The 14,151-nt window shown below is 43.2% G+C and overlaps 1 protein-coding gene across 1 annotated transcript; it reads left to right on the top strand.

Annotated features, from left to right (window-relative positions):
* The first annotated feature begins 555 nt into the window (after positions 1 to 555).
* Positions 556 to 14,151, top strand: LOC102790404 (voltage-gated potassium channel regulatory subunit KCNG4-like). Its single transcript, XM_006802305.3, has 3 exons — positions 556 to 802; positions 7,005 to 7,844; positions 12,381 to 14,151. The coding sequence occupies exons 2-3, from the start codon at positions 7,086 to 7,088 to the stop codon at positions 13,215 to 13,217; spliced, it is 1,596 nt and encodes a 531-aa protein (XP_006802368.2). The 5' UTR covers positions 556 to 802; positions 7,005 to 7,085; the 3' UTR covers positions 13,218 to 14,151.

Genomic DNA, 14,151 nt, shown 5'->3' on the forward strand with positions numbered 1-14,151 from the left:
GCGCGCTTTCTTTTTTCTCTTGGTTACATCAGACTTACTGTTGCAGCTGAGAGTTTCTGCTGCTTCTGTTCCCTCAGTGTTTGTGATTTGTGGCAGAGGGCTGCACGCTCTCCTTCTGACCTGTGATGGAGTCACACAGACTTGCTGTAAGTTTAAATCCTGCAGCGTGAATTATCCGGTCCGACCTCAGAGCTGCGGAGCTGTTAGCGACTCCTGAAGATTAAATGGTTAAACTTTTACACGCGTCTCTTTCTTTTACCTCTTTGTGTCTCTCACATCAGACAAAACTTCTTCCCGCACATTCAGCCTGTCTGTGTTTTACAGTGCATCGGCGAGAAGGGCTGGAGATGGGAGGGTGTGAGAAGAGGAAGAGGAGGATGGGGGGGAGGGGGGAGGAGGAGGACGGTCCTGCTGTCAAACACAGATGAAAATCCAGCGGCAGGTTTCAGGAGGACACCGCCGTTAGGTAATCGCATTTATCGTCTCCTCGGAAGCGGCGGGGGCGGGGGTCAGCGGACACCGAGCGCCGAGCTGCGCACAAAGAAATCCGTTTGATTCCGTTCCCTCCAACTCCGGAGCTGCTGGAGAGGCGACGTGTGCGTGTAGCCCGGTGACGGTGCACGGACACACACCGAGCCCAAACTTCAGACTGGATTCAGAAACTGGAGCCGGAGCAGCGCCTGTGCCTCGTAATTGGCGCAGTTACGCGGACGGTTGTGCGCCAGTCTCAGTGGCCGAGGAGCGTCTTCTAGAGAACATGAACACGTTAAAGAGCCGAGGCGGCTCGTCTCCGCGCTGAAAGGTGAGTGAATCACTCCTAGCCTGGACGGAACTTTGGCCGGGGTGTAGTTCAGGGTCCGTCCCTCATTTCTGTGTCAAGTTCAGGCTGAACTTTAATTTCAAAAATTGAGTTTGAATCTCAGATCTTAAGCGAGAAAGTGGCTCAGCTCGCATTTTAATAAGAAATCTGAGCTGACAGCTGGTTTCAGGTCGGAGAGGCTGAGGAAAGCTTAGACTGTAGCTAAAAGATGGAGGACTCTACAGTCACATCAGCCCCTGGTATCTGGCTTCAACATTTTAAACAAAACTTGGACTGCAGCCATGATGTTTTTGATTATCTTATTTACATATAGCTTTTTTTAAATTACTTTATGTCTTTCTTTCTTTTCTTTGGAGAGCTAGTTTGGTTCAGGCATCACACAGACACAGATGTCTGGTAATTACTGCTGAGTAAGAATTAAAACACCAGAGCTCAACCTTCTTGGGTGGTCTGTTAGTGCAGTGACCTCACAGCAGCCATATTATTGGTCACATGATGTCAAAAAGCTCCAACAGCAAAAAAAAGTGGTCCAGAGATCCAGTTCAGGTGAAGCTAGCAAATAGCTAGCAGCTACAGCCGCCTGTGTCACCGTCCACCTGTCATTCAAGAAGCCACGCCCCTAATGATGCAAACTTTAAGCCTTAATAAGCTTTAAACAGGTGAGTTATAAACATGTTGTACAGGTGTTATGAAGGAGGAAATGATCTTTTGAGACAAAACATTTTTTGTAGTTTTGCTTTTAACATGGCCTCACTCCTGAAACCTCTTGTTGATATTAGCGCTACATTAGCATAAATGAAGACTGGGCTGGAACACTGGACGCTTAAAACATGTTCAGCTTTTGCAGGAGTGTACAGAGGATCTGTTTGCACTCATACAACCATTAAATGTCAGTTTTTCACCAAATTATGTTTTTAAATAAACCTCCTGTTCATTAGACTGAAACACACACACACACACACACACACACACACACACACACACACTGCACTGTTTTGTAGATTTAACAGTAAACGGATTAAAATGATTTTCTCCCTCTGTCACTCTATACTTAAAAACAAGTTTTAATGATTTTTCCCAATTTCATATTTCTTAATTATAAAGTATTGAGATTCTCTGCTGCGGCTCCAAATTGAGCTGCATCCTGCTCACTCTAATAATCCCTGACGTGTGCCTGAAATTGGGATCATAGATCACAGAGAGCAGCATGGCACTCAAACAGAATCTAGGACAGAGCCATCAGCAACACAAACCAGGAAGTGGACTGGCTCTGCTCTACCTGATCATCGAGTGCCTTACACACCACGTCTTACACATCCATTCACACACACACGGTTTTCCTTTGTGTAGCTGCTTTGTGTCTAACAAGAAAGCTTCAGAGGTGGCTGCTTTTGCAGGAACGATGTAGACAAGAGTCCATGATGGGAGTCAGCATGGGATTTATTTGAAATTACAACATCATTATATTTACTTACAAATATTTAAAGGTACATACAGTAAAATAAAATAAAAGAAATGTGCTGTAAATAAACTTTAGTAAGTAAGTAATTTAAAGTGGTTTCATTCATTAAGTAATTTAATGGGAATTCTGCAGAAAATCAAAGAATATTCTCTGATCTTGTGTTGTAAATATGGGGTAATTTTTGGGACATTGTATTATTAAACTGTCCTTTTATTTAAACACTATAAATATTTTCCTTTATTAACTTGTATAAAAAAATAAATATCTAAATCTGTAGCACAGCATGCTTACAACATGAAAGTTTGTTTTGCTTCACAATTACCACAAAAATGATGCAGTACTTAAATGACTCGTCCTTTCCTGTAAAATATATACAAAACTTAAACGTATTTACAGCATGACTTACAACTTATGTGTGGTTCGCTGTCACGAGAAGTGAGGATCTCAGTCTTTTATAGCTCACACTGAGCGACCTGTCAAACCCACGTTGGTTCGATACGAGCAGATTCTATATTCATCTTGTCGACATCAGGCCGAGGTGAAACTACTTTCTGCTCAAACCTGTAGAGCTGAAAGAGCTTCTTTGGTGATTCTCAGGCATTTTCTACTCTCTGGGTTCGTTCACGCCATCACTGTGTCTCACCGTCGAGTCACACAAATCGAGGCGTGAACTGGTGTGAAGAAACTGTGCAGGGTGTCGAGGCTAAAATGGGGAGTGTTGAGAGCTTCTTCCCCTTTCAGTCAATTTTCTATTTTACTGAAAAAGACACACGAACTAATGTAGACTCATTGATTTGTTCTTTAATGACTGGCATGGAAGAATTATTAGAGCTGTATATATCGTCAGATTTGACACCTGAAGCCCAGATAGTTTAATACAGCACATCAGGATCAGTGTCTGATTTATTTAACAAAAAGCTTCATTTTTTTATCGTTGTCCTCGTTGTCTTGTTTCATGGCAGCTACATTGTAGCCACAGCTGCCCTGGGGCGCACTGACAGCACATTATAGTCTTCAATGAATCTATAGTCACAAGCTGCTCTGCATCCAGGTCTAACTCCTCAGTATTGCCCATTATCAATGGAATCTGGTCTTTAAGTCTGGCGTCATTAACTGTTTCCGTGTCAAAACTCTGCTTCAGGTCCCTGTGACAAAGTGGCTAGGAGAGAAGTCATTTGCCATTTGTCACTTGTGTATGTTGTTATTCTGTGTTCTGTTATCCTATAGTCTATCATAATGCTTTAATGTAAACACAGCACATGTAACCTTGGCTCTACATACTATCCCGGGTCTGTTTGTGGTAGCATTGGTGATATTCATTTCATCTGTGCAAATGTACTTAAAGCTAAATGTCACTTCATCATTAATTGATTTGAATCTTTCATTTGTTTATGTAGTTTGGTTATACTTACCATTGTGTGTTCCTCTGAACAGGTCCTATGTGTAAAACAGGTATGTGGGAATGGCAGCCCCAGTACTTCCTGATTTTATAGGATATGATGTCACTGATCATGTCAATTGGGTGTAACCAAATGAAGGGGTGTTTCTTTTGTGTAAAATTGTTTATTTCATTTAAAATAACCCCATGAGTCAGAGTAAGTGAAGAGATTGACTTTTCAAACTGTTTAGTTGGGTGAATGAGTTTGTTAAGTGGAAAAATTATTTTATTCCTGTTTCTTTGGACTAGACAATGTTATTTAGTCTACCCTGTTTTCCCAATGGTGGAGGTTAATGAGAGCCAGGTGTGAGTAGAATTCTATATAAAGCAGGTGAGATTTTGACTGAGAGGTTCTTATGTTTTTGTGAAATAATTGTTGAAAGGCGACGCCAGAAAATAAAGAATACTTAAAAGAAACTTGAACAGTCTGCAGATGCTGTCTTCCTATCACCTTCCATGCTGCTTATGTCACGCTACCTCACAGTCCCAAAGTCAAGCAAACACTGCAGCATCACTGTGAGTTACAAATTGTCTAAATTCTTTCATCTGTAATAAAATAATCAGTGTGGCTGCTTTACCAGGTGTAACATCCAGACATCCACGAAAACAGAATTTTTTAAATTTAACTGAGTTAGAAGTTAGCAGGAAGTTAGCTCGCTAGCTTCTATCTAAATACAATATAGCATGTCCTGACTGCGGGGTTTTGGAAACAAATTCAAACGTACAGCTCTGTTATCACTTCCAACATAAATGAAGACAGAAAACTAAACAGCAGTGACGTTTGTAGGGTTACTGAAGTTGGGCTAGCTGCTATATAATGATGTGCTACGTGATCGCTAGCGACACAGCTAGCTTGTTAGCATAGCATAAACACAGTGAAGCTGGCGGATGAACGCTAACTTTTTTCCACTCAATAAAAGTTAACGTGAGGGTTCCCGATGGTTAGGGACAAATGCAATCGCATGGCAGGATGCTGTAAACGGACCAAACTTTAGTCAGGAGAACAACTGAGATAATACGAGGTTAGTCATTAATATACTGCTGCATGGGCTGGAGTTACATCGTAAGGTTTCAAACACTGAGCTTTAAATTTAATGGTGGTAATAAAAACTGAGAGAGGCCGACAGTCATCACTGACTGTTTTTAGGGGCTTGTTGAGATTAAAAAGAACAAGATACAAAGAATTAAAACATGTTAAAATCACAACAGCTTTAATAAACAGAGAGTAGTTTGGACCTGGAAGCAGGGTTCATCACGTCATCACTTAAAAACTGGTTAGCTTTGTCTTTTAGCATTAGCCTAGCTGAGAGTCCACTTTAGGTTTTCAGCTGTTGTTGATCCAAACTTTGCATTCTTTCTAAAGAACAGAAAAAAACTTTAATACTGAATAAAGAAAGAAAACGTTGTCACCCTGCTAACCTCACTCCCGAGTGGAGAATAAATGTTCGGACACAGCAGGTGGGTGGGGTTTTTTGACCATATTTGGGATATCCCCTCACCAGCATCATCAAAGGAATTGTCTGAATCTGGGTATTTATTTGTACATACACATTTCATTATTTGAAAATCAGTTTTTAATATGACTGTTCAACATCGGAACAGGAAATGACAGGAAATAAGAACAAAAACACAATAAGTTCACTTCAGAATCCATCACCAAATTCATAGCAGACTAATAAGGATTGCCACTGAGTCTGAGATTCAGTATTTTAGAAGATACGCATCAAATTGGGTGATATTCATGGTCCTGTGTTTCACTGAGGGTTGTTGTTCTCCTGGCAGCGACTGCAGTGATCTGAACTCGTTTTCCTGGCACGCTGATTTGTTTTGATCAGACTCATTACAGAAGATGAGGCTTCGCACAAATATGCGAGAGGCCTCATCTTCTCTCTCCGCGTTTCGGGCTGCTTTGCTGCTGTGGCTCAATATGTCTGCTCAGTGTTGTCTGTGATTAAACACATCAGAATCCGGCGTCCTGCTCACATCCCATTTACTGCTCTTTGTTTCTTGATGGTATCTGACAGGTTATGACAGCGAGAGCTCGCTTTGAAAACTGCAATACTGACTTTGACGTCACGTCAAGCTTCAAGCCAAAACGTCTTAATCATTCTGAATTTGGATGTTTAACACCGATGTAGCAGTTAATTGAATGTGTCAGACAACATTTCCTAATAGTTTCATGTTGTGGGTACGAGTGGGGAAGATATTTTAGTCTTCTCTGCAAAAAAGGATGATTGAGTTGGAGTAACTTTAAAACATGAACATGAAAAGGCTCGATAAGTGACGTAAAAGGACTTGGATTTGATATCAGAACAGTAGGAGGTCTGGGACACTGCCTTCACTACATGTTGGTCCCTATCCGGTCGTTAAGTGATGACGTGACGAATCCTACTTCCAGGCATAAAGTAGTCTGCGTTTAATATGGCTTTTGTGTTGTTAACATGTTTAATGTTTTGTATTTTCTTCTATTTAATCTCAAAAAGCTCCTAAAACAGTCAGTATCACTGTTGACCTCCCTCGGCTTTTATTACCGCTAATCATTTATTTAAGCTCAGTTTTTAAACCCTTAGGATGTAGCTACAGCCCAGCCCATGCAGCAGTATATGAATGACTAACCTCGTATTGTGGATGGATTATCTCAGTTGTTCTCCTGGCTGAAGTTTGGTCCTTTTACAGCATCCTGCCATGCAATTACATTTGTTCCTGACCACTGAGAACACTCACGTTAACTTTTATCGAGTGGAAAAAAAGTTAGCTTGTTTATATTATGCTAACAAGCTAGCTGTGTCGCTAGGTCACGTAGCACATCATTATATAGCAGCTAGCCAAACTTCAGTAACCCTACAAACGTCACTGCTGTTTAGTTTTCTGTCTTCATTTATGTTGGAAGTGATAACAGAGCTGTACGTTTGAATTTGTTTCCAAAACCCCGCAGTCAGCACATGCTATATTGTATTTAAATAGAAGCTAGCGAGCTAACTTCCTGCTAACTTCTAACTCCGTTAAATGTCATAAATTCTGTTTTCATGGATGTTAAACTCAATTGTTACACCTGGTAGAGCAGAACGCTGATCATTTTATTAAAGATGAAAGACTTTAGACAGTTTTTTAACTCTCAGTAATGCCATAGTGATCGTTTGATATATGGACCTGCAGCGGAGTTTAGGCCCAGACACGGCTAGTGACGTCAGACTTAATGACCGGATTGAGCCCCTTGGAGACAAACAAGTTTGAATTAATGGAAGATTTCAACAGACTGAATCTGTCTTTTTGCTTCCCTACAGTTTCAGTGGAGCTTCCGTAAAACTCCGATCAGTCGGACATAATAAAATCTCATCGATCCCGTCACACATCCAGCTGCCAGCATGCCCATCATCAGCAATGCCAACCACGACTTCAGCACCTACTCCATCAGCAGCGACGACAGCAGCCTCGACCGCTTCTTCACCGAGATCCCGGAGACCGAGACCCTCAAAGGCGTTTACTTCCAGCGCGCCCAGCTGCTGCGCGACCCGAAGGCCTCATACATGGTCGACCACACCCTGCAGGTTCTGGTCAATGTCGGCGGCAACCGCTACACCTTCCCCTGGAGCACCCTGGAGCAGTTTCCTCAGAGTCGTCTGGGTCGCCTGCGCTTCTGCACCACCCCCGAGGAGATCGCACGACTCTGCGACGACTACGACGAAACCTGCCAGGAGTTCTTCTTCGACCGAAACCCAACAGCCTTTAGGGTCATCCTCAACTTTCTGGCGGCAGGCAAACTGCGTCTGCTCCGGGAGTTATGTGCCGTTTCGCTGCACGACGAGCTCGACTACTGGGGCGTGGACCCCAGACATATGGAGCGCTGCTGCCGCCGTCGCATGATGGCCCGGGTGGAGGAGGTGGCGGAGCGGGAGCATAAGGAGGAAGAGTGGAGGCAGAAGAGGACGATGCTGAAGAAGAGCAGCACACAGACGGAAAAGGGCTATCGCAGACTGATCGTGGTGCTGCGCGATATGGTGGAAAACCCTCACTCCGGCCTGGCCGGGAAGATGTTCGCCTGCCTCTCCATCGTCATGGTGATGGTCACCGTCATCAGTCTGTGCATCAGCACCATGCCGGACCTCCGAGATGAGGAGACGAAGGTGGGTACAGAGCTTACAGAATTCATAAAACAGCCTGTGGAATCGGTTTGAAATGCATAAAACGTTTTAAATGTGGGTTTAAATAAAATCTGGCTGAATGTTGAACCTGACGTCTGCATCTGGGGTCACCGTGTCACGGTCCTGGGTCGTTTAACCCAGTGTTTCATTGTATTTTGATATTCATTGTTTATGTTTTGGTTCTTTTAGTCTTCTTTAGCTCCTCAGTTGCATAGTTATAGCTATGTGCTCATTTAGACTCCTTGTGTCATCTTCCCCCATTCCCATAGTTTCCCAAGTTCCCCTTGTTGTTGGGTGTGTCTTACCTGTCATGTTGTGTCTGCATGGTTCCTGTTGTCAACTTCAGGTCACATCTGAATCCCATCATGCTTCCTATTTATTTTGAAGGTCTTGTCGTCTTGTTCTATGTGCCTAGTTTACACTTCCCTTGTGGCGTCATTATGATTTGTTTGTGTCAGCTGTTTCCCAGTGTGCGGCCACTTCTCTTGATCTCCACTTGTTTGTATTTAATCAGTGTCAGGTTGTCTGTATGTACCAACATGTCATCCTAGCCAAGGTTATAGTCATAGTTTAAAGTCATATGTGTGGTATCCACGGAAACCTCTAAATCTCATTTCTAAAACCACCAAACAAAGCGAAGATGCCAAACAGTTACGTGATTTTCTGGACTTAAATGTGACCCAGAGCATATTTTCAAAGGTGTTATGTGCTATAAACCAGCGGTCCCCAACCCCCGGGCCTCGGACCAGTACCGGTCCATGAGTCGTTTGGTACCGGGCCGCAAGAGTTGAGGCTCAGGTGTGAAATGTATAGTTTTCAGGGTTTTTATCGGTTTTCAGCGTTATTTTGTTATCGTTTTTATCGTTTACTCGGTTTTCCTGGGTCTTTTCACGTGTGTTATGAATAAATCTTCTGTTTTTTCAGTACCGGTACTAGTTTTATTTTGTTGTATTTATCCGCGACACCTTAAAGGCCGGTCTGTGAAAATATTGTCGGGCATAAACCGGTCCGTGGTGCAAAAAAGGTTGGAGACCGCTGCTATAAAAAATATAAAACACTTTAAAAAACAAGGCGAGGGGAATAAAAAATCAAACTTTTCTATGTTTGAGTCACAGTAACTTTGAAATGGTAACATCTGCAGTACTACTTACACCTCTGATGAAATCTCACAAGTATTAGCTTTATTTTGATACCAAGATTGGTTACACAGAATTTATAATTGCAGAGAAATACAATGAATTTCCTTTTTGAGCAGGAAATTTAACACATGGAAGTGTGTAAGACTTCTTTCTAACAGTCAGCAGCATCACAGACTCACCCCGTTTGTTCCTCTTCACACATTCGGGCTAATTGCAGAGTTCAGCAGTGCACAGCAATGCTAGCTCACACTCTATATAGCACGTAGCACTGTAGCAGCTGGAATACACGCTGCACTCACGGCTAGACTGGAGTCTGAAAGGGGATTTTTCTGAATTAAAACATGTAAATATTATTCAGGACTGTAACCACACAGGTGCCAATGAACCAGGAAATGTTATAGGAAAGAGGGAAACTGACCCCAGGGTCATCTGGCTGACCAGTAGAGGCCTTTTAAAGGGAAGATTCATGGATGTAAAGAAGGAGGGATGCTGGGATAGGGTGAGATGGAGGCAGGTGATGTGTTTTGGTGACCTCTGCAGGGAAGAAGTTTGTGTGAATGTGTAAATGTTGTGATCGTGTTGCTACCTGTACAGAGCTGCACATGGCGCATAACTGCTTTCTGTTCCTCACCAAAGAGTCTTTGCATCTAAACTTAACAACTAAAGCTCAGATGGTCCGAGAACAGCGCGTACTCCAGCGGTGGTACAGTTTGTGCGCTCGTGTGGACAGTAAACAGTTCTACATGATGATTTTCATGGTACATTGTTAGTTTATGATGACTGCTTTGTTGGAGGACTTCTTGTAAAAAAGATGATCTAATGCAGAAAGTGGTGCTGAAGAGGGGACCTGCTGATGCTTGTTTACTTCCTGACTGACAGTTTTATGTGTTGCAGAGATGAAAACATCATTTCTGCTGTAGTTGGCTCTCTGGGTTGTTCCGCTCAGTGGCGGAGCCGTTAGCGAAGGATGATTTTTAGCTGGAAATTTAATGAAAGTAATGAAAACTTGACAGAGCAGACTGTGTGTTGACCGAGAAACATTTCCACCACAACGCTAAATATTTCATCCTATTAACTCACGTAGCTGTGATGTAAAGCGGGGCTGATTGTGATGAACTGACAGGTAAACTGATGCCGACAGAGCTGCAGATTTTGTTCTCTCTCACTGTGATATTTACAGACAGAAGCTGTTTCTAACACGCTGCACGGTACCTGCACCCAGCAACAGACAGGAGATGGAAATGTGACTACAGATGAACGTGCGATGTGTGGGCTGGATGTGTAAAAGCAGCTCTTAGCTAACACATTAATCACATCACAGTAATATAACAGAGTATTTACATGCACAGTCTAACTGCACATTTGATCCCTGAGATATTTTAATATAAGAAAAAGAACAGATGCAACAGTTTCAGTGATACAGAAACGCTGATTTAATTTGAAAGTTTTATAAATAATTGTTTGTGCAGAAAATCCTGTGATTCTAAGACTTATATTTTTTTTAATTAACAGAATATGTCTGTTGTTTACTATGACCCTACTGTGAAAATATACATTTCTATGGCAGATAATTTAAAAAACTTTCTGATATATCGTTTATCTATTAGTTGTTTGTTTTGGTGTGTTCTGAATGGCCGTGGAGATTTTTTTATCAGTAGGAAAACTTCTGAAAAGCTTAAAGTGGAACATTTTTGTCCTTTACATTTTCCAAATCCATCCAGTGGCCCTGATTCTGGCCCCTGGGCCTTATGTTTGCCAACCCGACTCAGTATGAGACAAAGGCATCCACAGAAGAGTCCGAGAATAAAGATATGGAGAATAAATCCTCTGTAATTACAAATAGGTGCGGTTATAAATCAGTGTAACTTCAGTGATGGAAAGAGCGATGACAGTAAAAAGACAAATTAAAGCAGATTAATGGGGCTCAGGCAGCTTTTGTCAGCGTGACCATTTGCTGGTTGTTTTCTGCCGGCGGTCTGAGGTAACCAAAGGAGACAGCGTGCAGAGCTGACTGCTGTTGTCACTGTAAAGAGTCTGAATTTGGCTTTTGTGAGCCGGAGACAATAAATCGATTCCTCCCGAACGTTTTTGCAGTCGGTCGGACTAATCGAGCCGACAGAAAATCAAAGTGTGGACGTGAGCGCTAAAAGAAGCTGAAAGTTCTGAATCTGGCCGACCTGTAAGGTGGATGGTGCTAACGTTAGCTTAAAGAAAATACAGTGTTTTTATTTAATGCTAATTATCAGGAGTTTAGAGAAAAAAATAAGATCTGACGGATTTGCTTTTTAAAAATAAAATTTCACATTTTATCTCTACAACTAATCAGCGCAGGCCAAATTCTAAAGACACCACTCCACTAAATTAGTAAATTAGCATAAAGCACTATGTTGACACAGCTGCCCCATATTTTATCCTTTGACTCCATTAGAGAAGTTTTGTATGATTTACAGCCCTTATTTAGCTCCTCCCACTTCAAGGCCACCCTTTAACACCACTTTCTTTTGATTGGATACTCTCTATGACATCATGTAGAACCAGAAGTAGAAAAAAACTGTGGCAAACTAAGTGATTCTGGCTCACATGGATTACTTGTGCATACGCTGTTCTCGTTATTAGAACGTCTGGTCATGTTTGTCATGCACATCATGGCTGGAACAGGATAGAAGAAGATCTGATGGAGTAAAACAGGAGAAAGCAGAATGGAAGCAGGAAAATCATTTTTATTATCCAGCTTTTCACCAGGCAGAAAGTTCAGGTGAGGTTCACCATCCTTCCCTGAATCTTACCTCCCTCACAAATAATTCACCTGTCTCCAGGACGAGTCTTTTATCAGGAACACAGAGTTCTAGATTAAAAATATGAATTTTAATGCTTGATGGAAGCTGCCCGACGGCGTCTTCTCGTCAGAAGTCGTTCACATTATGTGCCGTTAGAAAAGCCCGTGTTCTTCCAGGTTGTAATTTTCACTTTTCTTTTAGTCGCTCTGGTATTTGTGGACAGTTCTTCACTCAGTCGTCTTTCTTTCTCATTTTTTTGTCATTATTCTGTCATCTGTTAAAATCACACTGGAATAAAAATGGATTTTTTCCCTGAAGCGACGCATACTTCTTATTACAAAAGACGCTTTTCTTCAGCAATCACCTCCAGAGAAATCAATGTAAGTGCTCTGCAGCTTTTAAATGTTTTCCAATTTCTCGCTTTGTGCGGACAGACGTGGGGTTAAAGTGATGGTAAGGAAAACGGAGAGGCCGTTTGCCCTCGGCACGGCGAGAGGCGGCGGGCCTCGCAGGTCGCTGTTTTCCGAGGCTATCTGAGCATCAAGTGTGAAATCGATGGAGCGACACTTTATATTTGCTCTGTGCTTCTGTCCCGTCTGCAGGGCGAGTGCTCCCAGAAGTGTCACAACATGTTCGTGGTGGAGTCCATCTGCGTGGCCTGGTTCACCTTGGAGTTCGTGCTCCGATTTATCAACGCCCAGAGCAAGCTGGCCTTCGCCCGCGGCCCGCTCAACATCATCGACGCCGTTGCCATCCTGCCGTACTACGTGTCCCTGGTGGTCGACATCAAAGACGAGTCGCACGAGGACGTCATCATGGGGGCCGGCAGAGGCTACCTGGACAAACTGAGCCTGATCCTTCGCCTGCTGCGAGCCCTGCGCATCCTCTACGTGATGCGGCTGGCTCGCCACTCTCTGGGCCTGCAGACGCTCGGGGTGACCATGCAGCGCAGCATGAGAGAGTTCGGCCTGCTGCTGCTGTTCGTCTGCGTGGCCGTGACCCTCTTCTCACCACTGGTTCATCTAGCCGAGAGCGAGCTGGCGCCGTTTGCCGCCACGCACCCCCACCACAGCTTCAGCAGCATCCCGGCCTCCTACTGGTGGGCCATCATCTCCATGACCACCGTGGGCTATGGCGACATGGTGCCGCGCAGCATCCCCGGACAGATAGTGGCGCTGACGAGTATCCTGAGCGGCATCCTCATCATGGCGTTCCCGGCCACCTCCATCTTCCACACCTTCTCCCGCTCATATCAGGAGCTCAAGCAGGAGTACAAGCGGGTGTGGAAGGAGGAGCGGGACGAGGAAATAGCCGCCGAGTCGGGGAAGAGCTGCTCCAACGATGATTCTTCACGAGATGAGCTCAAGTCCGTGGCGAAGAATGGGAACGACAGGATGAAGTCGAGCAAGACTCCCACGCTTCCGTCTGCAGCGTTCTGATGGAGGTCATGTGACACTTTTGGCTCATTCTGTTCCCGTACATTAAAACTCTGGAGCAATTATACGATGAACAAAATAATATTTCACGCTCTAGATTCATGTTTCCATCAAAGTGTGTCGCAACTTATCAGGTTATAGTCGCCTCTTAACTTCCACCAGGTCACTGAGGTTTGTTTACATCAATCTGAGCTTGATCCTGATTCTGGCTTCACACATTTAAATGGATTTGATCACGTAATATTAAAAATGCACGCTCCTCCAATAAAAAGGAAATCGAGCACTCCCTAAATCAGCGTCTGACCACCTGCCTGCGTGAGCCAATCGCAGCTGTCCCCTGCACTGTGCCGCCGGCTCCACTGATTAACCGAGAAGATGTTATGCAAAGAGTGCAGGAGAGCTGCGTCTGCACCATAAAGCAACACAAATAACCCGAGAACACCCAGAACTGTAGAGTAACAATCATCCAGCATCAGCGAGGCTGTGCAGCATCCACTCACAGAGAAACACTCAAATCTCATTTCAAGTGGTCAAAGATAAGTGCCGTCTAACCACGGTGAGTAATGAGAGCTTCAGGAAAACGGTCAGCTTACTGGCAAAACCTCTGTTGTTACCTCATGCGGTTATTTTTCAAAGCAGCAAAATGTCGCACGAACAACAATCTTCCTTCTAGGAGACGAACGAACACTTGATTCATCTGCAGATATTCATTTATAAAGAATAACTACAGGAATGTTGCATTATGTAAAAGCAGCACCCTGCTGATTTAAATTTCTGCAAAGTTTTGCAAAAAAATGCTATGAATTTATTTTATTTTGGTGCAAATATTTGTACAGATCAAGGTTATTATCGTTAACGAAAACTAGAAGTGAAAAAACATTTTCGTTAACGGAAATAAAAATAAAAACAAAAAAAGGAAAACTAACTAAAACTGGAA

This window comes from Neolamprologus brichardi, chromosome 1 (assembly GCF_056152115.1).
Source record: "Neolamprologus brichardi isolate AB-2024 chromosome 1, ASM5615211v1, whole genome shotgun sequence".
NCBI classification, from domain to species: Eukaryota; Metazoa; Chordata; class Actinopteri; order Cichliformes; family Cichlidae; genus Neolamprologus; species Neolamprologus brichardi.